Raw genomic sequence first — 22,832 nt, 5'->3', positions numbered from 1 at the left:
TTTCTATTGTTAAATTTAAAACAAGAAGTTGTACACGAAATGTATTACGTTATATGCCATGATTAATACGATTGTACATTGCTTCTAATAAAAATATTGGGGAAAAAAAACAGAACACCTGTAAAGGCTTGTTAAGATTATTCCGAGACATAACCTCTTTAAATGTCTAAGGAATCAGATGCACTGGCATGCCTTCATTATCATTGTATCTATGTGCAGGGCCCAGGAAAGGCTATCCAAGACGTTAATGCTCAAGAATTGGCAGTTGCTAATTTTTTCATCGCGGTTTCATTATTTAGTTCATGATTTGGATCATGTACTCAATATGATGTTTCACGTGAAAATGGTGCCCATATTGTACTGGTGCAGAGCAGCAATTACGTACATGACAAATAACACTTGCACTCAATAGGCGGTCTTTCCATTGGTTGAGGCTTACGTGGCTTAACTTATTTGTTAATGAAAATGGAGAGGCTTATTGTAATTGAGGGTTTTTTTTAAAGACTAGCACATAACAACATCAATTATATTACAATATTATATTACAATATTATATTTGCAATACAGATATAGCACGACACATGCATTCTAAATATTATATATATATTAATATTAGTGTGTGTGTGTGTGCGTGAGAGCACGTGCGCGTGTGTGCGGCCGTGTGAGCAATTTTGGAGTGAGTGTGTATTAAATTTATAATTATTCATCTGGCATTTGATATGCTTTATAATCAACAGTGTGGACTGAATTCTTGTTTAACCAAAGTACCATCAGACATGCTCAATAAATCCTAAGCACTTGTAATTCTAATAACTCTTCTAATTGATTGCACCATTACAGGCATGGTAATAAGTGGCTGTTTCATTCTGGTAGAATTGGACCAAGCAGGATTGCACTCATTTTGCAAATAAAGTATTGTCATCATGGGCAAAACTCAGCAACTCAGCAGGGAGACTGCAGTCAATAGGATCACCAGAGATTGCGCCAAAACAGATTTGGTGCAAGGACATGATAAAGCAATGGCTTTGATATTACAGATGATTCTGGGATCAGCTACAAGAAAAAAAATATCTTGCAAGGGATGATCAAAACCAAATTAGAGCCATTTAGAGATATCAAAAGACTGGGCCCTATGTATAATGTTGGCAGCTGTAGCTGTAGACAAGATGGCCACCTATCAATATTGGGCCTAGTGTGATTAAAATCTAATGCTCGGGATGTTACCCTTGGAGATCCCAGTGATCTACCAATTCACAAATCCTAAGAGTGAATTTGGGATGATTTTGCACTGGTGGTACTTCCCAATTGTGGGTTGGCCTACTTTAGAGATACAGCGCAGAAACTGCACTGACCAGCAATCCTTGCACATTAGCACAATCCTACACACTAGGCTCAATTTACAATTTTACCAAAGCCAATTAACCTACAAATCTGTATGTCTTTGAAGTGTGGGAGGAAATCGGAGCACCCTAAGAAAATGCATGCAGGTCATGGAGAGAACGTACAAACTCCATACAGACAAAATCCATAGTCAGGATCGAACCCGGGTCTCAGGCGCTGTCAGGCAGCAACTTTTCTGCTGCGTCACCGTGCCGCCCGGATCTGGAGAAGGTTATTCACGCCCTCTAGATTAACACTCTAGTGAAGAGCATTTAAAGAAATAAGCGGAAGTATTAAAATGAGGACGATTGAGGAGAGAGAAGCACAGCTACCATTCTTATCTGGCCTGGCCCAAGTATGATGCCTGACCCACCAATAGTGTTGACTCTTAATTGTTCTCCCTGCTCCCCCACCCCCTCACTGCAGGGGCAATTACGATACACAAAAATGGACAACCTGATCCCTAAATAAATAAATATACAAAAAAAACCCAAAGAAGGGTTAGTGCAATGACACAGCTATACACCATCCCAGTCTCCTCTGGAGATCTGTGATTGATCAAGCAATTATATTGTCATTTAGAACATAGAATGATGGTGAGGATTATTGAGCTGTCAGAGGAGGTAGTTGAAGCAGATGCAATAACAACATTCAAGAGCTATTCAGACAGGTATATGGATAGGAAAGTTTTTGAGAGACATGGGCCAAACAAGGGGCAATTGGGACGTGTAGGTGGAGCATGGACGAGTTGGGCTGAAGGGCTTGTGTCCTTGCTGTATGAATCCATAACACTATGGGCAATGGATTGGGATGGGCAACATTGAGAAATATCTTCCCCTCTCATTTGACCGAATCCCAAGATAAAAGAAGCCTGCGTTCAATGGTCAGTGATGCTCCACGCACTTTATTTGTAACAGTGGCACATTGAAATGGATGCCCGATATACCTCTTGTTAAGGCAGAATGGCATAGCAACTCCATGAGAGGGTGAATGATGGTAAATCTTCCTATGACATATAGGAAGGAGTCAAGTGACGAATAAAATGTCTCTAAAGTTCCTTGCAACGCTTTCCACACTCCAGATGGCAGAGGCAAGGTCACAAACTTACAGCAAGCAATTTCCGGAAGAACAGAGAAAAATGCTTTAAGGGCAGCCTCAAATCATCCTTCAAATTAGTGCAACATCCTCAGCAACTGCGTGGAATTCCTGTTTCATGCACCTGGAAAGTCTAAGCTCTTTGAGTCTTTATTCGAGGAGCACAAGTAGGCCAAATACAGTGGAAGCATAATGCCATAATCCTGCTAACATCTACCTGCGGTGGCATGTGAGGCTCTTTAGGTGACACAGTGGCACAGCTGGTAGAACTACAAAGCAGCAGTGACTGCTGCGCCAGCGACCAGGGTTCGATCCTCACCTTGGGTGCTACTTGTGTGGAGTTTGCACGTTCTCTCTGTGACCCATGGTCTCCTCCTCTATCCCAAAGACATGTGGGTTAACTAGCCTCTGGAATATGACCCTACTGTGCGAGGAGTGGATACGAAAGTGGAGTAACCCAGAACTGATGTGAACTGGTGATGGATGGTTGGCGTGGACTGGGGTGGGCTGAAGGTCCTGTTTCTATGCTGCATCTTTCAATCAATCACTCCACAACGCAGGGAATGTCATGGAAGCAAATTATTTTCAACCCTGAGAGACTGCCTTTGAATAAGAACAAGGCAGTGGCCCCAGAAAAAAAAAATCACAAGAAGCTGAGGAAAAATATTTGGGCATTTTATCTTCCTCTGCAAGGCAAGGCTACTTATTGTGACAATACTATAATCAGCCAAATTACAGTATCCGGCTGATATTATAGCAGAATGACCAGAAGATGATTGGATGGTCTACCCATCTAATATGTAGGCGATCATTCTGCCACAAGTGACTGGAATTGACTTTATGCACAGAACTTATATATAACTATCCTTCACTCCCTGCACAGTTTCCGGATCATTTGCCCAGCATTTTTCGGAGAACCTGCTGATGTTCATGTTTATTCAGTGCTGAGTAAATTGATCTTGTCTGCTGAAATGCCTCAGTTCTCCAGTTAGAATATAAGCACTCTCACAGAGCACAACATGCTCTCGGCACAAACAAACGAGATCTTGTTTTAAATTGTTGTTCCATCTCAGTCCTGCTACACATCAGAAGTTGGCATGGGGCAGGTGGATATATTTCCATTTAGTACATTTGCAACATCGTGAACAATTGTTCAAATGTCAAGGAGCCTCCAAACCATAATCCCACATTGATTTTAAGGCACCAAGAAGCCCAGTGAACCTCCAGCCATGAGTTGCAAAAGCTCAGAGCACACCAGCATAAGATCATGTGATATGGGGGTGGCAGATTGCGACCTTCACGTGGTCCGCCCTGTTTCGACGAATGCAATCAACCCGGCGTGCACAATCAAATAAGATCAAATAGAACAAGTTGTCCTACAACTTTAGGCTGTGCATGCCATAGGCAAGAAGATGAAGATAAGTGATAGGAGCAGAATTGGGTCATTCGGCCCATGAAGTCCACTCCACCATTCAACCATGGCTGATCTATCTCTCCCTCCTTCCTCACCCCATTCTCCTGCCTTCTCCCCAAAACTTCTGATATCCGTACTAATCAAGAATCTATCTATCTCTGCCTTAAATATATCCACTGACTTGGCCTCCACAGCGTTCTGTGGCAAAGAATTCCACAGATTCACCACCCTCTGACCAAAGAAATTCCTCCTCCCTTCCAAAAAGGGTTGGCGGCGCGACCGACGTTGCAGCGGCCTCTGCAGTCCGTCTGTCTTTTTTTATTTTATTGTCCTGTAGAGTGTATAGTTTGTGGTGGGTTTTTAACTGTGTATGTGTGGGGGGCGGGGGGGTGGGTGGGGGAAACTTTTAGATCTCTTCCCTGTACGGGGACCCGACCTTTCCCTGTCGGGTCTCCGTTGCCGTTGGGGCCTAGCACCGTGGAGCGGCCTCTAACAGGAACGACAGCTCAAGTCACGGAGCCTGCGGAGCTGCGGACCTACCATCGTAGAGCTGGCCAGCTTCGGAGCGTGGAGAGCTGTGGTGGCACGCTGTTGCGACCCGACTCCAGTGGATGGTGACACCGGGAGCTCGCGGGTCCCCGGTGTGAGACCGCTTTGCGGGGCACCGGCAACGGCGACTTCTCCCGCTCGAATTGCGGAGTTGAAAGTGACCTGGAGCGGGGCCTTACATCGCCCGGCGCGGCTTTAAATGTCCGCGGACGTGCTAGCGCCCGCCAGGGGCTCCAACATCAAGACCCGGGGCAGGGCCTTACATCGCCCGCCGTGGCTTTAAGTCGCCGTGGGACTTGCTAGCGCCCGCCGGGGGCTTTGACTTTGACTTCGGGAGAGGAATGGAAAGCAGGGGAGAGACAAGACTTTGCCTTCCATCACAGTGAGGAGGAAATTCACTGTGATGGATGTTTGTGTAAATTGTGTTGGTGTGTGTCTTGGTTCTTTTCTTGTATGACTGCAGAAACCAAATTTCGTTTGAACCTCATGTCAAATAAACAGTATTGTATTGTATTGTATTGAAAAGAGCATCCTTTAATTCTGAGGCTATGACCTCTAGTCCTAGACTCTCCCACTAGTGGAAACATCCACTCCACATCCACTCTATCCAAGCCTTTCACTATTCTGTACGTCTACACTATTCTGAGGTCCCCCCTCATTCTTCTAAACTCCAGCGAGTAGAGGCCCAGTGCCGTCAAACGCTCATCATATGTTAACCTCCTCATTCCTGGGATCACAGTTGTTCACAGTGAAAGATAAGCAGTGTTAAACCGTTCAGCTCATACCTGCAAATTTAGCAAAGTACGCCTTGTGATATTTGCTGCCACGCTCATCGTTCCAGAAGCATGTTGGTTGACAAGGAAGTGGTTTGGTGCACACCAGCTCTCCACTTTCACCCCACAGAACTTGTCCTAGAGTAGAAACAAAACAATATCAATGTTCCCACAAATGTTATTGCTTTGATGAAACCTCCTTTATAGGTTGTGTAGACAGGAGCTGCAGATGTTGGTTTAAACCGAAGATAGGCACAAATTGCTGGAGTAACTCAGCGGTACAGGCAGCAGCTCTAGAGAGAAGGAATGGGTGATGTGTCGTGTCTGAAGAAGGGTCTCGACCTGAAATGTCATCCATTCCTTCTCTCCACAGACGCTGCCTGTCCCGCTGAGTTACTCCAGCATTTTGTAGTCTATCTTCTTTATGGATTGTTTCATACTGTTTGCAAATGATCATTAACTTCTCCACAAGAACAATTAATTAGCATTGTGGCAATCATGTACACCTTATTACTTAAAAGCTACATTGCATTATAATTAATTTAATTTTTTGTCACGGTTTAGGTTTATTATTGTCACGTGTACTAAGGTACAGCTAAAAGCTTTCTTTTGCACCCAAACAGGTCGATTAATACCATACATAAATACAATTAAGTTAATTTGAAGTATAAAAGATAGAACAAAAGCATTAAAGTTCTGATTGAATTGATTGATTGATTGATTGAAAGACACAGCATGGAAACAGGCCCTTCAGCCCACCGAGTCCACACCAACCATCAATCACCCGTTCACACTGCTTCTGTCGCACTTTTTCAACCACTCCATATATGCTTGGGGCAATTTATAGAGGCCAATTAACCTACAGTCCGACACATCTTTGGGCTGTGGGCAGAAACCAGAGCACCTGGAGGAAAACCACACGTGGTTTTCCTCCAGAACTTGCAAACTCCACAGAACTAGCATCCGGGGCCAGAATTGAACCCAGATCTCTGACGAGGTGAGGCAGCAGCTCTACCAGCTGCGCCACTGTGCTGCTCCAGCCCTAGTTTTTTCTTATCTGAACAGAACAGAAGATTGGAGTTTCAAAAGAAGAAAAGATATTCAATATTTGCCCAACAATTATCAGTAAAATTATGATGGGCAACAGTTTTGAAGGTTCTCCAATTAGGCACTAAATAGGATCATCATGCTCGATATTCCAGAAATGGCAGGAAGACAATGAATTCCCTCCCAAGTTCAGGTTTCTCCATAAATTTGAGAGGCTGAAAGAACAACAACGAGGTGACTCAGAGGGGAGTGGAGACGAGGAGATGAGGAGAACACCAACAAGAAATGGCCCAGAGGAAGCAAGGGTTGCTAACACTGATTCAAAGAGAGAGAGAAGTAACAGCTTGAACTGGGAGTGGAAGAGAAGGGTTTTAACAATGGGAAACAGTCGCATTGGGTGGAATTCCATTCAATGTAGAATCTGCAAACTCACCCCAAGAAGTTGGATGGAGTGGTTTGTGAGGCGGAAGGTACAGATTTGGCATAATCATGAAGTGCTTCTGTGCAGGGTGTGTGTTAAATATACTGGAGTTTGGAGTGGCATTGTTGTTGCATTGATGGTTCAAGTATCAAGTTAGGAAGCAATGTTCAACACAAGGTTTGTTTTGCAAAGCAAAACTTGGCCCTAAAGGTATGTTTATCATCTTCCTACCATTTCTGGATTGGCCTGGTTCGTGACTGATGGGAGATATGATTTGGGGAAGAAGCAGGAAGGACAAAAGGCATTAGGTTCTGGAGGAGGAACTCCACGGAGAAGGGAAGTTAGGGGTGGTGATTGCTTCACGACCAAGGATGACCAGAAGAAGAGATGGTGCGCTGGAGGCTGGTGAGGAAAAGGGAGGAATGCAAGACTGTGAGGAACACAAGATAAACGGGGAAAGGGATAATGTCATGAGGATTTTATAGATCAGGTTGGGGATTTACAATCCAATCAATGGAGGTGCTGGACACAGGGTGTGGGGGGTGGAATTCATGAGAATGGCGGATAGGTGGAAAGTGCTTGATCATTTGGAAAACAAAGTGGAGATATGGAATGAGAGTGAAGAGATGAACATCTCTGGTACAGAAACATAAATGGAAGAACAATTTCATTATGTGTATGAACATATGGATAAACGTGATGAACGAGCAGATCATAAGTTTAAAATCATCCTTTATAAAATCCAAACAGATTATTAAGAAGAGATGTGAAATTGTGCTGACTTTTTTCATTCCAGATTTCCACAGCCATTCCCAGGTTCCTTGCTTGTATCTCTCCTCTGTAGACAGGAATGGTGAAGTTCTGGCCCATGAAACATGAAATGATGTCTGTGCCACCTGCAGGAAATAGAACAAAAACATTTACCATTTTCAACATGGACTCCCTGATGGGCTGCACAGCGGTAGAGTTGCTGCCTTACAGTGTCAGCCACTCAGTTTCAATCCTGACTACTGGTGCTGTCTGTACGGAGTTTGTACATTCTCCCTGTGACCTCCGGGTGCTCCAGTTTCCTTCCACACTCCAAAGACGTACAGGTTTGTAGGTGAATTGGCTTCAATAAAATTATAAATTGTCCCCAGTGTGTAGGGTAGTGCCAGTGTCCAGGGTGATCACTGGTCAGCGTGAACTCGGTGTGCCAAAATAGGGCCTGTTTCTGCACTGTATCTCTAAAGTCTAAAATAAACTCTAAACAGATGTAAACATTCATACTACTTTCCTTAAGATAGCAACTAAGTAATACATCTCAATTGCATCTTCTTGTCCATTCTGCATGCATATGTATTTGGAATCAAGTATTGAAAATATATCAAATCTTAATATCTTTTTGGGATGTGGCCATAAATATTGTTCATTATAAAAATGCTGCATGTGAGATCTACAAAGAAAGGTAATCAATTTTCCACTGGACCACCTATACACAGATGTACTTGATGCACATGAGATGCAAGACTCTAGCTAGTCATAGCATGCATATTGCATCCGGCTACTCAACTCATAAAAACTGTTCAGATGAAATGCAAACAACTGAACTGAAATTTTGAAAGAATCTTTTCGGAATAGATTTTATTTCAACCACTTCTAAACATACTTACTGCTAAGAATCACTAATTGCTATAAAGGTCTCTCTCATAGTTAGTTGCATTGACTTGGCATTAGTCTAACGGATCACAGCATTGCCAATTTAAAAAGTCTGATGAGGGAAAAATGAAAACAAATTAAGAATGGAGCCCCTGATTAGAAATGTGTTTAGTGTTTATGAACAAACAGCAGTGCTTGGCTCGTCCAAGGGTAACTTTCCCACAAATTCTAATATATACAAGGATTACATATAAAGGTTAAGGATGTGCTCCAATATTATATCTGACCCCTGATCCACTGATCTAAAGAATCATATCTTGATCAGTTGGGCAGGTGGACTAAAGAACGGTTGATTGAGTTCCAACACAGATATGTGTGAGTTGTTGCTTTTTGGGAAGTCAAACCAAGGCAGTGAATGGCAAGGTCCTGTCATGGAGCAGAGGGATCTAGGAGTGCACGCACATAGTTCCTTGAAAGTGGCATCACAGGTAGATAGGGTGGTCAAGAAGGCTTTGGGCACATTGGCCCTTTTCAGCCAGAGTAGTGAGTATAGAAGTTGAGAGGTCATGTTACAGTTGTACAAGACACTGGTGAGGCCACATTTGGAAAATTGTGTTCAGTTTTGGTCACCATGTTATAGGAAAGATGGTGTTCAGCTGGAAAAGAGGCAGGGAAGGTTTGCCAGGACTCAAGGGCCTGAGCTATAGGGAGATTGAGCAGGCTAGGATGTTATTCCTTGGAGCGCAGGAAGATGAGGGTGATGCTATGGCGATGTATATAATCATGAGGGAAATAGATAGGATAAAATCACAGAATTTGTTTACCCGGAATAGGGAAATAAAGAACCACAAGACATAGTTTTAAGATGAGAAGGGAAAGTCTTAATGGGAACCTGAGAAGCATATATGGAATGAGCTGCCAGAGGATGTAGTTGAGGCAGGTACCATCACAACATTTGGACAGGTACATGGATAGGAAAGGTTTAGAAGCATACAGGCCTAACGCAGGCAGGTGAGAATCGTGTAGATGGGGCATCTTGGTCGGCATGGACAAGTTGGGCTGAAGGGCCTGTTTCCCTGCTGTATAACTCCAGGAAAAGAACAAATGAAGGGAGAAATTCAGGAAGTAGCAAAAACAAAACAAGGTATGGATGTGGTACAGATAGAAATCAACGTGCCTTCCCCAAAATGTCTCTGACAATATTAGGTATGTGCAGGGCTATAAAAAGAAAATTTAATTTTATCTTGGTAATCAATACCACTGCCCTTGAGCGTTTCATTAAATCACCCGTACAACTGCGAGCATTTGCGGGACTGTCGATGAACAAAGAGAACATCGAGTGCAATGGCACCACACAGCGGCCCCCAACTGCAGCCTCTGTGCCACAAGCATCTTCATTCCCTTCCACACACTTCACAAGAGTTACTGATAGACTCTGTGGGAAGGTTACAAGAAAAAATCCATCTCGAGACTCAGTGTGAGCGCAATAGAATTTGCACTTTATTGAAAACAGCTAAACTATAGTCATCACCCTCAATGCAAACTGCAATATATCTCCAAACTCAAAATTAAGAAGAGAAGATATGACAGCTGGATGCCACCAATGATTTGCGGAATTGACTTGCCCAAACATGTGGGCTGTGCATAATTACTATAGAGATACAGTGTGGAAACAGGCCCTTCGGCCCACCGAGTCCGCGCCAGCAACAATCACCTTACACCAGTTCTATCATACACACTTGGGAGAATTTATAGAAGCCAATTTACCTACAAACCTGCAGGCCTTCAGAATGTGCGAGGAAACTGGAGCACCTGGAGAAAGGCCACATGGTCACAGGGAGAACGTACAAACTCCATACAGACAGCACCTGTAGTCAGGATTGGACCCTGGGTGTCTGGAGCTGTAAGGCAGCAACTCTACCGCAGCACCAATGATCAGCCGTTTGGGTTTTGTATATTTGTGTACCTTTTGAGAACTAGGCTTTATATTTATTAACAATCAAAATCTGTTCACTCCCACTATATTCAGCTGAAGACGTAAATATAAGAGCACATTACAATTTAGCCTGTACATCCTTCATCCTTTTAAATCTTCTCATTGAAGGGAGGAAGATGGAAGGATGTTATAATCAAAGGATCCACTGGACTATCCATCACCAGCAAGAAAAACATCAAATGCTCTGCTACCCATCACGAGAAAAACTTAAGCAAATAAATAAGATACGGTTTGGTTTCGCCAACCTATTCTTTTTCAAAGCGACGCAGCCATTCAAACATTTGCATTGACAGAAAGTGCATCAATTTTAATAGAATACAATTTACATTGTGTTAGAAATGGGACTGAGGGGCTTTTCATCAGCTTAGTTCCATGGAGTATCATTTTGTCTGCGCATTGTTACCCCAGGTTGAGACAATCGCAGTCATGCAGAACTGAAACAGGCCTATTAGACCAACTCCTCCAAGCTGACCATTGTGCCCATCTATGCTGGTCCCATTTGCCAGCATTGGGCCCATAACCCTTGAAAACCTCTCCTATCCACGTACCTTTCTTTAATGTTTCTTTAACGTTGTTATAGTAACTGCCTCAACTACCTTCCCTGGCAGCTCGCTCCATATACCCAACACCCTCCGAGTGAAAATGTTGCCCCTCAGATTCCAATTAAATCTTTCCCCTCTCATCTTAAACCCATGTCTTCTGATTCTTGATTCGCCTGCCTTGGGTAATAAACTCTGTGCATTCACCCTATTCATTCCCATCATGCTTTTTTGCACCTCTATAAAATCATCCCTCTGTTTCTTGCACGCCAAGGAATAAAGTCCTAGTTTGTCCAATCTCTCCCCATCAAATTGATGCGCTTCAATTCTGAGAACGATGTTCTGACTTTGTATCTTCCCCCTTTGCTCTATCCATTGTACTTGAGTTTCCTCTTCTTGCGTATGGTGTACACAGCCTAAAGTTGTAGGACAACATGTTCTATTTGATCTTATTTGATTGTGCACGCCGGGTTGACTGCATTAGTTGAAACAGGGCGGACCACGTGAAGGTTGCAATCTCCCACCCCATACTTGAGTTTGACTTGATTGCATTTATGTATGGTCCATTTAAACCTTTGGATAGCATACAAAACAAAGCTTTTTTCCTGCACCTCAGTACATATGACAATAGTAAACCTCTCCCTATAGCTCAAGCCCTCGAGTTCTGGCAACATCCTTGTGAATCATCTCCGCACTCTTTCCAGCTTAACGACACTCTTTTTATGGTCAATGTCGCGCCTCAAGAAGTCCGACTAGCACTTTTCAGAAGCAGACCTATTATTTCCCCTCGGCAAAATTGACTTAATTAACCTTGTTGGTTCCCCAGTAGCATCCTGGACAGCACAAGCCAAATGGCTTATGTAAAAATCGGTATAATTTCAAAGCACATGAAAATGATTGAAACACGACCAAAGTGCCTCTGGCCTTCAAAATACACCATCAGGTGAATTACGTTTCACAAACCTGAATAAGGAAGGGAAATAAATTTCCATCCTCTTCCCCGCTCCCCGTCCCCGCCTTCCATTCAATTTCCAATATTGATTCTACATCCATTTCCTAATATGGAGAAAGAGTCCTGCAGTGATGGTTTATGTAATGATCTCGTGGCCCCCGCGGAAACAATTATTGCTCCGCAGGAACTAAATCATTGCAACAATGATTAATACAAATTATAAAAAGGAATGGAAAAACGCCATGAAACCCATTATTTATCCGTGTATTGAAAATGCCATTAATTACTCCAGAAAGGACTTCACTATCTAACTTTTTCTAGAAGGGTCTTGCCTCTGAACAGCAATTCAAGTAACACTGTCCAAATGGCCTATATGATTAATTTAATTTGCCTCAAAAAAAATCACATAAAGCAATCCCCCAGTACTACTAGCTGCTTTGCATTCATTTAATTATAGAACATTGTCACGTAATATCATAAATCATTTAGGCCTGAAAAAAGATTTAGCAATGTAATTTACTGCTCTGAATTTATAGGGACCAACCTATTACCAAGAGGTGGAGATCAGCCATGACAGAAGGTGATTAAAGCTAACAGCAGAAAATGAAATGAGTTTTTTAGGAGATTTCGCCATGTACCAGTTGATTCATCTTGTGGCTTTGAGAAACGTAGCTGTCTGAGCTGTTAAGTAAGCCCCTTGTAACCGATAAAAGATCCTATTTTGTTCAATTCAAATCCTTCACCCCTCCGTTTTCCCATTCTTCAACATATCCCTATTTTTGACGACAAGATTAAGTGGACTTTAGTGTCTCGGCAGATCTTCAGTTCAGGGCTCAACTCCATGACAGGGCAAACATGTTACAGGAGCGGAGATTTTCTCCACAGCGCAGCAGTCCATTTTGCAGCCTTGTTAACATTCACAAAGCCCGTCCCATATATCCTAGCAGATTGGATTGCCTGCCGCAGAGGGAATTAACCTTCCACCCCAGCTTCAATGACACAAAAATCTTTCACTCCTTTCATTGACAAAAATCAAGTCTCGGGTTCTACCATTGCAGTTGACCTAATGTCTCAGCTGGAATGTTAAATGAACGCTCTCAGTTCTTGCAACAAAGCACGAGCTAAATTTGATTTTAAATTATTTTCTCTGCACCGCCATATAAAGTTAATCACCAAGGTATAAAACTAGGGGCTGCACAATAGCGCAGCGGTAGTGTTGCTGCCTTACAGCCGCAGAGACACGGGTTCGATACTGACTGCGGGTGCTGCCTGAACGGAGTTTGTACCTTCTTCCTGTGACCCTATGATGGGTGCTCCGCTTTCCTCCCACACACCAAAAACATACAGGTTGGTAGGTTAATTGATTTTGGTAAAATTGTAAATTGTGTGTAGGATAGTGCTAGTGTACGGGGTGATCACTGGTCGGCGTGGACTCGGTGGGGCAAAGGGCCTGTTTCCACGCTGTATCTCTACAGTCTGAAGCTTGGAACCTTGTTTCTCAGTTCAAAAGTACTGCTTCTGGCTTGGTTTTGCTACCCTTAACATTAATATTTATATTAAGCTGCTCTGTTATGGAGCAAAAAAAATCCAAAGATATGGGTTGGACTTTGTGAATTTTAATAAGCCTTCAAAATAAACGGTTTCACAATGTGGAGGGAAATGACCACTCCTGTAACATGCCTCCCAAGCGATGCAGTTGCAGCTTGAACTAAAGATTTGCAGAGATACTAAAGTTAAGCATCGACAATCTCTTGTGCCTCCCTCGTTCTTTCGGAAATTGATGCGTCGACTTTGTTGAAATGCTCACAGGTTTTTTCCCCCCCTGTATTGTCATTGCTCTTTTCTGCAACACGAAAGCCCACTTACATTGAGGGAATGATTTCTGCAACACTCACGATGACAGCACACACCACTATTAAATTCCTACCTTTCCTTCCCACCAAGTCGGTCAAAAGCATGCAGCATCTGCCTAACACAAACCTCCCCTCACCACAGCACGGTGGTGCAGCGATAGAGTTCCCTGCCTTATAGCACCAGAGACCCGGGTCGATCCTGATCATTAGTGCTGTCTGTATGGGGTTTGTACGTTCTCCCTGTGACCTCCATTGGATTTATCCGGGTGCTCCGGTTTCTTCCCACACTCCAAAGATGTGCAGATTTGTAAGTTAATTGGCTTCAGTAAAAATTTAAATTGTGCGTAGGGTAGTGTTGGTGTACAGGGTGATCGCTGGTAGGTGTGCTCGGTGGGCCAAAGGGCCTGTTTCCACACTGTATCTCTGAACTAAACCGGTATCAATCTATCGCCAGCCAGGCTTTGTACTGCCCCTCTTCTCTTCCAGCTTTCTGTCCCCACCCCCCCCCCGCAATCAGTCTGAAGAAGGGTTCCCATCCCGAAACATCACCCATCTATGCTCTCCAGAAATGCTGCCTGAACCGCTGAGTTACTCCAGCATTCTGTGTCATCTTCGCTGTTGAAGATTAATATTTATCCATGCTGTCTGATGTGCTGCATTACTCCAGCACTTTGCTTCTTTTTTTGTAAACCAGCATCTGCAGTTCCTTTTAAAGCAGGCAGCAGTGGACACAGTTTTATGTTTGTCTGTATTGAACATTGTTTGTTATTGATTAATCCAAGAACAACCGTGGGTCCCAATCTTGGCTGCTTCCTCTGGCCACATTCAGCCTGAGTGTTCTGTAAATTAAATCACATAGCAATGATCTTCGATTTTGGTTATGTATTGCCAGGAAGATGAAGAGTTTCACACAAACTCTTCCTTTGCCAACTGCACAAAAACAACATTATTTAGTTAAATCCAGCAAGATCAAAACCATTCTAAGACTGTGTCCGTTGTCATTCGAAGGGTTCTTTACATGTCAAGGAATTGCAATAACCTCTTCTTTCACAGCCTCAAGGTCTGCATTTGCCTTCACTCAAACACTTCTGAAGTGTATTCACTGTCTCATTATATGCAACATTGGCCAGTAATATGAACACAGCAAGCTATCTCAAATGTAGTGAGTGAATGGCCAGGACAAGCTGACATTGGCTGAGATATAAGCTTGCTTCAGGAGACAGAAACAAAAATACTGGGCTGCGGTTGCAGTAGTGTCATGGATTCTTCTACAGTTACCCACGGCAGATCGGCTTTGGCTTTCACCTGAAAAACAGTGCTCGCACCTGTGCAGCCATCCCACTGCCATCACTTGCATTGCTTAGTCAACTCAAGAGTGGAATTTAAACCACTATGATCCTAATCTGATAGAAGTGTGCTCTCTTGTGCACTGACAAAGACTTCTTAAAATCGACACAAAATGCTGGAGTAACTCAGCGGGACAGGCAGCATCTTTGGATAGAGGAACACAATTTCTTAGTGGCCGCGCGCGCATGCACACACTCACACACACACACACACACACACACATGCGAGGCTTCGGAGGCTTCAGCCGTGGGCCCTGTGGACGGTAATTAGCTCAGGATTCTTCCCGTTTCCAGCTCCGCGACATGGATGCTTCTACTACGGGGCCGTTACTGTTAGAATGAATCAACTAGTGCAGGTCTGTACCACAGATTTTAAAAACACTGGACATCATGCTGAACAACATAATATAGGACAGGACACAATACCTTACAAAGCTTGTAATGGGGGGGGGGGGGGTACTACAATAATGTTTAAGAAACATTGAGACAGGTACATGGACAGGACAGGTTTAGAGGGATATGAGCCAAGCGCAGGCAGGAGGGACCAGTGTAGACGGAGCATGTTGGTTGGTGTTGGCAAGTTTCCACACTGTATGACTCTATGACTATTGAATGACTCCAGGATTAACCAACTAGAAACATTATGCTACAGAAAAGCATCAGGGATACTTTAAAAGGGGAAAGTCTGCAGGACACATATAACTTATATCAGAGGAGAAATGAAGACAGAGAAAACACCAAAGAGAGGCAGGGAGAGGGTCATCTTCAAAACGTGCAAGAAGAGCGATAGTGAGGATAAAAGTAACAGCATTTTATTATCAGGGAGAAGGGAGCAAGACCAGAAAAAGAGGGAATAAAAAGAGGAACATTAGAGAGGAGTTAGAAGATGTGGAGAGCAATAATCTTCAACAGAGAAGATACTGTATACACAGAATGCTGGAGTAATTCAGCAGGGCAGGCAGCACCTCTGAAAAGAAGGAATGGGTGGTGTTTCGGGTCGAGACCCTTCTTCAGACTGAAACATCAGACACAAAACATCACACAGTCCTTCTCTATAGAGATGCTGCCTGTCCCGCTGCGTTACTCCAGCATTTTGTGTCTATCTTCGATTTAAACCAGCATCTGCAGTTCCTTCCTATATTAATCTTCACAGTGTCTATATTTAGACTGAGCATGTCTCAAGCTCCTTAGGATGCCTATTTTTACTTTCAAAGGGGTTAAAAAGAAATGTATACTTTCGAAAAGGACTATTCATCGGAAAATTCCAATAAAACATAAAATACGCATACAAATTACACAAATAATACGCCATAACTGGGTTACGGATAATTTTCTACTAATACAAAATGGAAGCTGGTATCTATGCTGTTAAACAGTAAATAGAAGAGAGTAAATCAGCCTTCAGTTGTGATTTTGCAAGGTTCAATGAACACTGATTATCTGGCAAAGTTTTGGGATGGTTTGATTAAGTATTTGCAATCCTCATATTAACGACAAATGAAGCATAATGATTTTCATACGGTTGTATTAGAACTCACTCACAACGCCAGTGGTTTTCCCAAACCTAAGACTGCGGGACATACAGAAGAGGCACATTATTCAGCAGCTCAGAGCCACAATAACATTTCCGCCAGTTGTGACCATCATAGAAAGACCCGACCGGTCGCGGCCTGCAGGGGGAGATGCTCGACAACTACGCGCTCGGCCCCAAAGCCGAGGAGGAAGGAGCCGCTGGTGACGACGGACATGAGGAGTGGGTCGATGGGAGCAGGACCAGGGTATTGCCTCCAGCGCCTCAAGGTCGGCTGGAGGAGCTGCCCCCAGGACACAAAGGCGGTCGGGCGAGGAGAGGAGGGGGACGTTGGTTGAGCTGCGGGTGGAGCCGATCAAGGGAGATGGAGGAGGCCCTGCAGCAGCCTGGGGCTCAGCTGGATCAGGAGCTGCTCTTGTACATCTCGCACGTGGACCAGATTATGGACTTTCTGTTAATGGCGTCAAGATGTGGCGACTCGTGCATGTGTGAGCAGCACAAAAATAATTTCACTGCGCCATGCACACGTGACAATAAAGCACCAATGGTAAAGGAGGTTTTTGCTCCAAATTGTTGCCATTAATCAAGTTATCCTTGGGGAACTCAACCTCAGAGAACTCCCACTTAACACAAAGTGATAAGAATTCAGTTGCGGTTTTGATTACGACCTGACAGGCTAGACAGTAGTTGTCAGAAGACCTTTGAACAATTTAAAGAGCAGCACAGCACAGTCAAAAAGGTCAACGCACAGTAGAGGTCTGATGGATCGCATCCTGTACACACACTATGCTACAGTAATTGGTCAAACGTGGATGGCTTTCTTTGGAGCATCAGAGACTGAGAGGAGGCTTTATAAAAGTATTATTAAGTAATTGCAGTTGCACAAGAACAAGCCCCTTTGCCCACTCGGTCTGTACTGATCACAGTACCAATGGAATCAATGTCACCTATCTGCTTCTACCATTTCCCCAGATCTCGACCAGAAACATCACCTATACTTGAATCAGTCTGAAGAAAGGTTCCAACCCAAAAAGTCACCTATCCATGTTCTCCTGCGATGCTGCCTGACTCGGTGAGTTACTCCAGCGCTTTGTGTTCTAGTTATAAACCATTTTCTGTACAAAACCTGTCTCGCACATCCTCTCCTCAAACAGCTATGCCAACTAGTATTTGACTTTTCCACCCTGGGGAAAAAAGGTTCTGACTGTCTACCTTATCTATGCCTCTCATAAATGTATATATTTTATCAAGTCACCCTTCAGTCTGACACTCCAGCGAAAACCATACACCTATGTCCAACCTCTCCTTATAGCCAATACACTCCAATCCAGGCAACATGTTGGAGAATCTCTTCTGCACCCTCTCCAAAGCTTCCACATCCTTCCTTGAGTATGACGACCAGAATTGCACTAATATGGCTGAAATAAAGTTTGTTACTGCTACAACAGGACTTTAATTGTCCCGTTCCAGTACATATGACAATAATACGCTCTAGACTCGTGACTTGGCACTTGATCTGCCTTAAATGGACAACCACACTGTTAAGTAGTGAACATGGTCCCTGCTTCTCCAAAAGGGAAACACATCCACCCATGTCAAGATTCCTCTCGGGTTTATAAATCTCAGTCAAATCTTCTTGCACTCTTCTAATCTCCAGCAGAAACAAGTCAGACGTCCTCAACCTATCTTCATTTGACACTCATTCTTAGTGAGCAGCACGGTGGCAGAGTTACTGCCTCATAGTGCCAGAGAACCGGGTTCGAAACTGACCACAGGTGCTGTCTGTATGGAGTTGGTATGCTTTTCTCGTGACTTCGTGGGTTTTCCCCGGGTGCTCCAGTTTCCTCCTACACTCCAAAGACGTACAGGCTTGTAGGTTAATTGGCTTTGGTGAAGATTGTTAATTGTCCCTAGAGTGTGATGGGATGGAGGAGGAGCCATCTTGGGGAACGGCTGCTATCCAGCAGCCGTCCGTTTAATTATTTTTTTTTTAAAGTTTTTAGTGAGTCTTGTTGGAGAAATGGACTTCTTAATGTGGGGGGTAGGGGGCAATTATACTTCTAGGTCCCTACCTGGTCGGTGAGGCAGCTTTTTTCTCCGGGCTGCCCGTCGACCCGTCCTCGTGGCCTACCAGCGGGCGTGGAGCGCCGTTTCCTGGCGGGGACCGCCCAGCACCTCGGCTTCGGTGGCGGCACAGCGCTGGAGCGCTATCGCGGAGCGGAGCGGGCGATGCCTTGCCTGGGTCGCCGCGCTGGATCGACGCGCTGGAGCTCCGGTGAGATGTGACCGCCGAGATCAACACCTCCGGGCTGCGGGTCTGCGGAGCGGAGCGGGCGGCGCTGACCTTAACATCGGGAGCCTGGGAGCTCCAACCCGGCGCGGCCCTGTCGGCTTCGGAAGCCGACGACCCCCTGCTAGGAAGCGGCCGTTCCAGATGGCCCAGCCGCTGTGAGGACTCTCCCGACGCCGGGGCAACACCACCCGGCCAGAACGGCCAGGAACATCGGGCCTCAATAGGCCTGACTTTGGATGAACTGGGGTTGGGGACTGGACTTTGTGCCTTCCCCTACAGTGGTATCCACTGTGGGGGGATGATTTTTTGTGTGTAAGTTAACATGTTAGTCTGTGTCCAAGATGGCTATCGGAAGGGAGAGTGGACGCTGGCGCGCTTTAGCTGCCGCTGCTCTCTCTTCACATTGTGTTTTTTGATTTTTTTGATTTTGTGTCTTTGGAACGATTTCTATCTTTAATTTGTTTATTGATGATGTCCTTATTATTTATTTTTCTCTGACTATATGTTTTTTTTCTCTTCTGTTAACTTTTGTAAGGTGTCCTTGAGACTTTGAAAGGTGCCCGAAAATAAAATTTATTATTATTATTATTATTATTAGTGTGTTGGATGGCGCTAGTGTACGGGGGTTGCTGGTCGGCACGGACTTGGTGGGCCAAAGGGCCTGTATCCATGCCGTATCTCTAAACTAGTAGTATTAATCTAATAAATCTTCTCTTAACTGCTTTTAACACTTTAACATAAGGAAACCAGTATTGTATACAGTATTCTCAATATGGTCTCACCAATGTCGTATATTATTGAAACAAAACCTCCCTGTCTTTGTGTGCAGTTCCTACAATAACATTTTATTAGCTCTCCTAATTACTCACTGTAGCAATGTTACAAAATTTTGAGATTTAAAAAATCAAGTCTGTAATTTATCCCATCAGATAAAGCATAAAAATAAGTTTAATTTGACACCTAATTCACTTTCATATCTCAAGTATTTAAAAAGTTATGGCCATTTTCATACTGGGAAATGAGCATCTTGTTCCCTATTGATTTTCTATGGACATAACAAAAAAGCTGTGATCGTGAACAGTCAAAAGCCCATAACTTTCTTAAAAATTAAGAGAACTGAATGAAATTTTCAGTTATCATAGATTGAAGCATTCTGAAACAAACATAAAATAATCTTACTTGGATGACCTGAAATTAAAGCATATAATTAGTTAGTTACCTAATTGTAGCTAATTTCAGACTTCAATTACTAGATCTAAACATCTATCCATTTCTTAATAAATGATTAACATTTTTAAATAGCCTAAATGTCCAAATAATATTCACAAATAATTCACAATAAAACATGATTTTTAAATCTCATTTACATTAATTTATAGGCCAAATGGAAGGAATTTAGTGTTCAATTGCTGCAAATTAAAGTCCATTTTAAATCAGCTTTCCAGTGGGTCCCTGTGGAACGCGCTGGTTTAGAACGTTCACATTGCGGTAGATTTGTGCCCCAAATGCCGAGAAAAATACTGCGGGATATAATGGGGCCAAATTGAGCTACTCGCAATATTAAACTTTGTATAAAGGGTTCTTTAAAAGCCCTTTTTAATGTAAAAATATACAACCTAACTTCTGTGGTTTGCTTTATGGGACCCTGCGGTTGCTGGCTGTCGCGGGTTTAAAGATTGATTTTTAAACTACTATAACTATTATTCAAGGCCTTTAAAACTAATAATAGCTTTTGCGACGGGGTCTTCCAGCGATTTCTCGTTAATAATTAACTAGGCTGAACATTTTCGATTGGAACAGCTTAGAGAAAATCGCGTTTTAAACCCGCCCCCTCTAAACGGCGCCAAAATCGCGCACACCGCAGCGGCAGATTTTCAACGACGCTTCAGGTAGGCTTTGCAACATACCTACTCACTGCGCTCATATATTTACAGTTTATGAACCATTAGAACACACAGATCCCCTGCAATTCAGAGCTAAGCAATATCTTACCATTTAGATCATTTACTTCTTTTTTTCCTGCCAAGATGCACAATTTCATGCTTTCCCACATATATTCAATGAACTGCTTTGCCTACTCACTTAACCTGTAGTATCAATATTACTCTGTCTACTCCTAATTTCCTTTTCCACATCTTACTTTCCTATCAATCCTTGTTCATCATCAAATTTAGCATTCATAATTTTGGTGCCGCCATCCAAGTCGACTATATGAAGTGCAAAAAGCTGAGGTCCTAGATCAGTCCCTGTGCCAACGGTATTAAGACTCATCCATGCCTATTCCCCATTTCCAATTTAGGAGCCAATCTTGCCAATATATAATACCTCCTACACCATGAAATTCAGTAAAATTACAATCACCAGCGGAGTGGTACTTGATGAATTGCGGGGCAGTAGTTAACATGTCTTTTAGTTTTAGTTTTACAGATACAGCACAGAAGCAGGCCCTTCGGCCCACCGAGTCCACACTGACCAGCAATCCCAGCACATTAACGCTATCCTACACACACTGTGGGTAATTTTATATTTATACCATGCCAATTAACCTACAAACCTGTAGGTCTTTTGGAGTGTGGGAGCACACTAAAGACCCCCATACACTAAACTGAAGGACTCAGGGAAAACCTTGGAGGTCACGGGGAGAACGTACAAACTCCGTACAGAGAGCACCCATAGTTGGGATTGAACCCGGGTCTCTGGCTGTAAGGCAGCAACTCCACCACTGTGCCACCGTGCCACCCACTCTGGTCTCTGGTTGAAGATTCTGGTCCAATCTATCCTTGGGTGAGATGGTCAATTTCAATTTTCCAAAGAAATCTCAAGTTCGAGAAGGTATATTTTCTGAAATGAGCTTTGATGCAGCATCTTATCAAATATGTTTTGGAAATCTAAATGCTCTTCATCCACAGGTATCCCTTAATCCATGTTACGTTACTTCATTAAAGTGCTCTAATACATTGGCCACACATGATCTCCCTTTCACAAACCAAGTTGGCCTTGCCTTGGTACCTTGAATTTTTTGAAGCAGCTTTCGGTATCATCTTTAGTAATAGCTTCTTTAACATTTTCCCAATGACAGATGTACAGCTAAATGGTGTATAGGTCCCTGCTTACCCTCTCTCCCTCCTCTTTGAATATACATTTGCCGATCACCCGTACACAAGTTATATCTCCTCACAGTTACGCATCCTACACACTAGGGGCAATTTGCAGAAGCTAGTTAGCCTACAAACCTGTACGTCTTTGGAATGTGGGAGGAAACCGGAGCACCCGGAGAAAACCCACGCGGTCACAGGGAGAACGTACAAAACCATACAAGCTGTACCCGTGGTCAGGATCGAACCCGGGTCTCTGGCGCTGCGAGGCAGCCACTCTACTGCCACGCCATTGTGCCGCTATGTTTCCCCAGCACTTTGTGTCCACTTAGTTTTCCCCTGTGACTAAGGAGGTTTGAACCTGAACTTCAGAAAGCAATCTGAGCATCTCAAGTTCTTCCACAGATTGAAAGCTGGAGCTTCCCAATTAAGAGGATATTTCTGTACAGATTATTATTTTAGTAAGAACAATGTGGGAGTTCATTCCTCTGCCGGGATCGTTGTAAACTAATTTAGGTACAAGGTACAAACATGCAACATCACAACGCGAGCAGACAGTTAATAGTCAGTGCAAAAAAGTTTAAGGCCCTAATTAAAAAAGGTGCATCGATTGCATGGCATTCTACTGAAGTTCGATCAATATTACTTGAAATGTTATCTGATACTTCGTTCATTTTTAATCTTGCATGAAACAGTGACATGAACCTTATTTCTGACAGATGCAGTTGAAGCAACTTCAATACAAAAGAACATATGCCATTCGCTTCAAAGTACTTTCGTTGATACAATGTCAGGTCTTCTTTCCAACTCTTACTGAGTTTCAGCACAGCATCAGTTGAACATGAACATCTAAAGGTTTCCATTTCAGGACAAGCCATTGTACATTCTGGAAGAACGGTCTCATCCTGAA

General features: G+C 43.4%; 1 protein-coding gene across 1 annotated transcript in view; it reads right to left on the bottom strand.

Annotated features, from left to right (window-relative positions):
- The window catches only part of aacs (acetoacetyl-CoA synthetase), a 127,902-nt gene that overhangs the window by 16,823 nt on the left and 88,247 nt on the right, over positions 1-22,832 (bottom strand). The window contains exons 13-14 of the mRNA XM_033043183.1: positions 7,462-7,575; positions 5,224-5,349 (exon numbers count right to left, since the gene is read on the bottom strand). Coding sequence (XP_032899074.1) covers positions 5,224-5,349; positions 7,462-7,575 — 240 coding nt within the window. The remainder of the gene's footprint in view (positions 1-5,223; positions 5,350-7,461; positions 7,576-22,832) is intronic.

This window comes from Amblyraja radiata, chromosome 25, assembly GCF_010909765.2.
Source record: "Amblyraja radiata isolate CabotCenter1 chromosome 25, sAmbRad1.1.pri, whole genome shotgun sequence".
NCBI lineage: Eukaryota > Metazoa > Chordata > Chondrichthyes > Rajiformes > Rajidae > Amblyraja > Amblyraja radiata.
The sequence above is the reverse complement of the archived record's forward strand: the minus strand, read 5'-3'. Positions and strand labels throughout refer to the sequence as shown.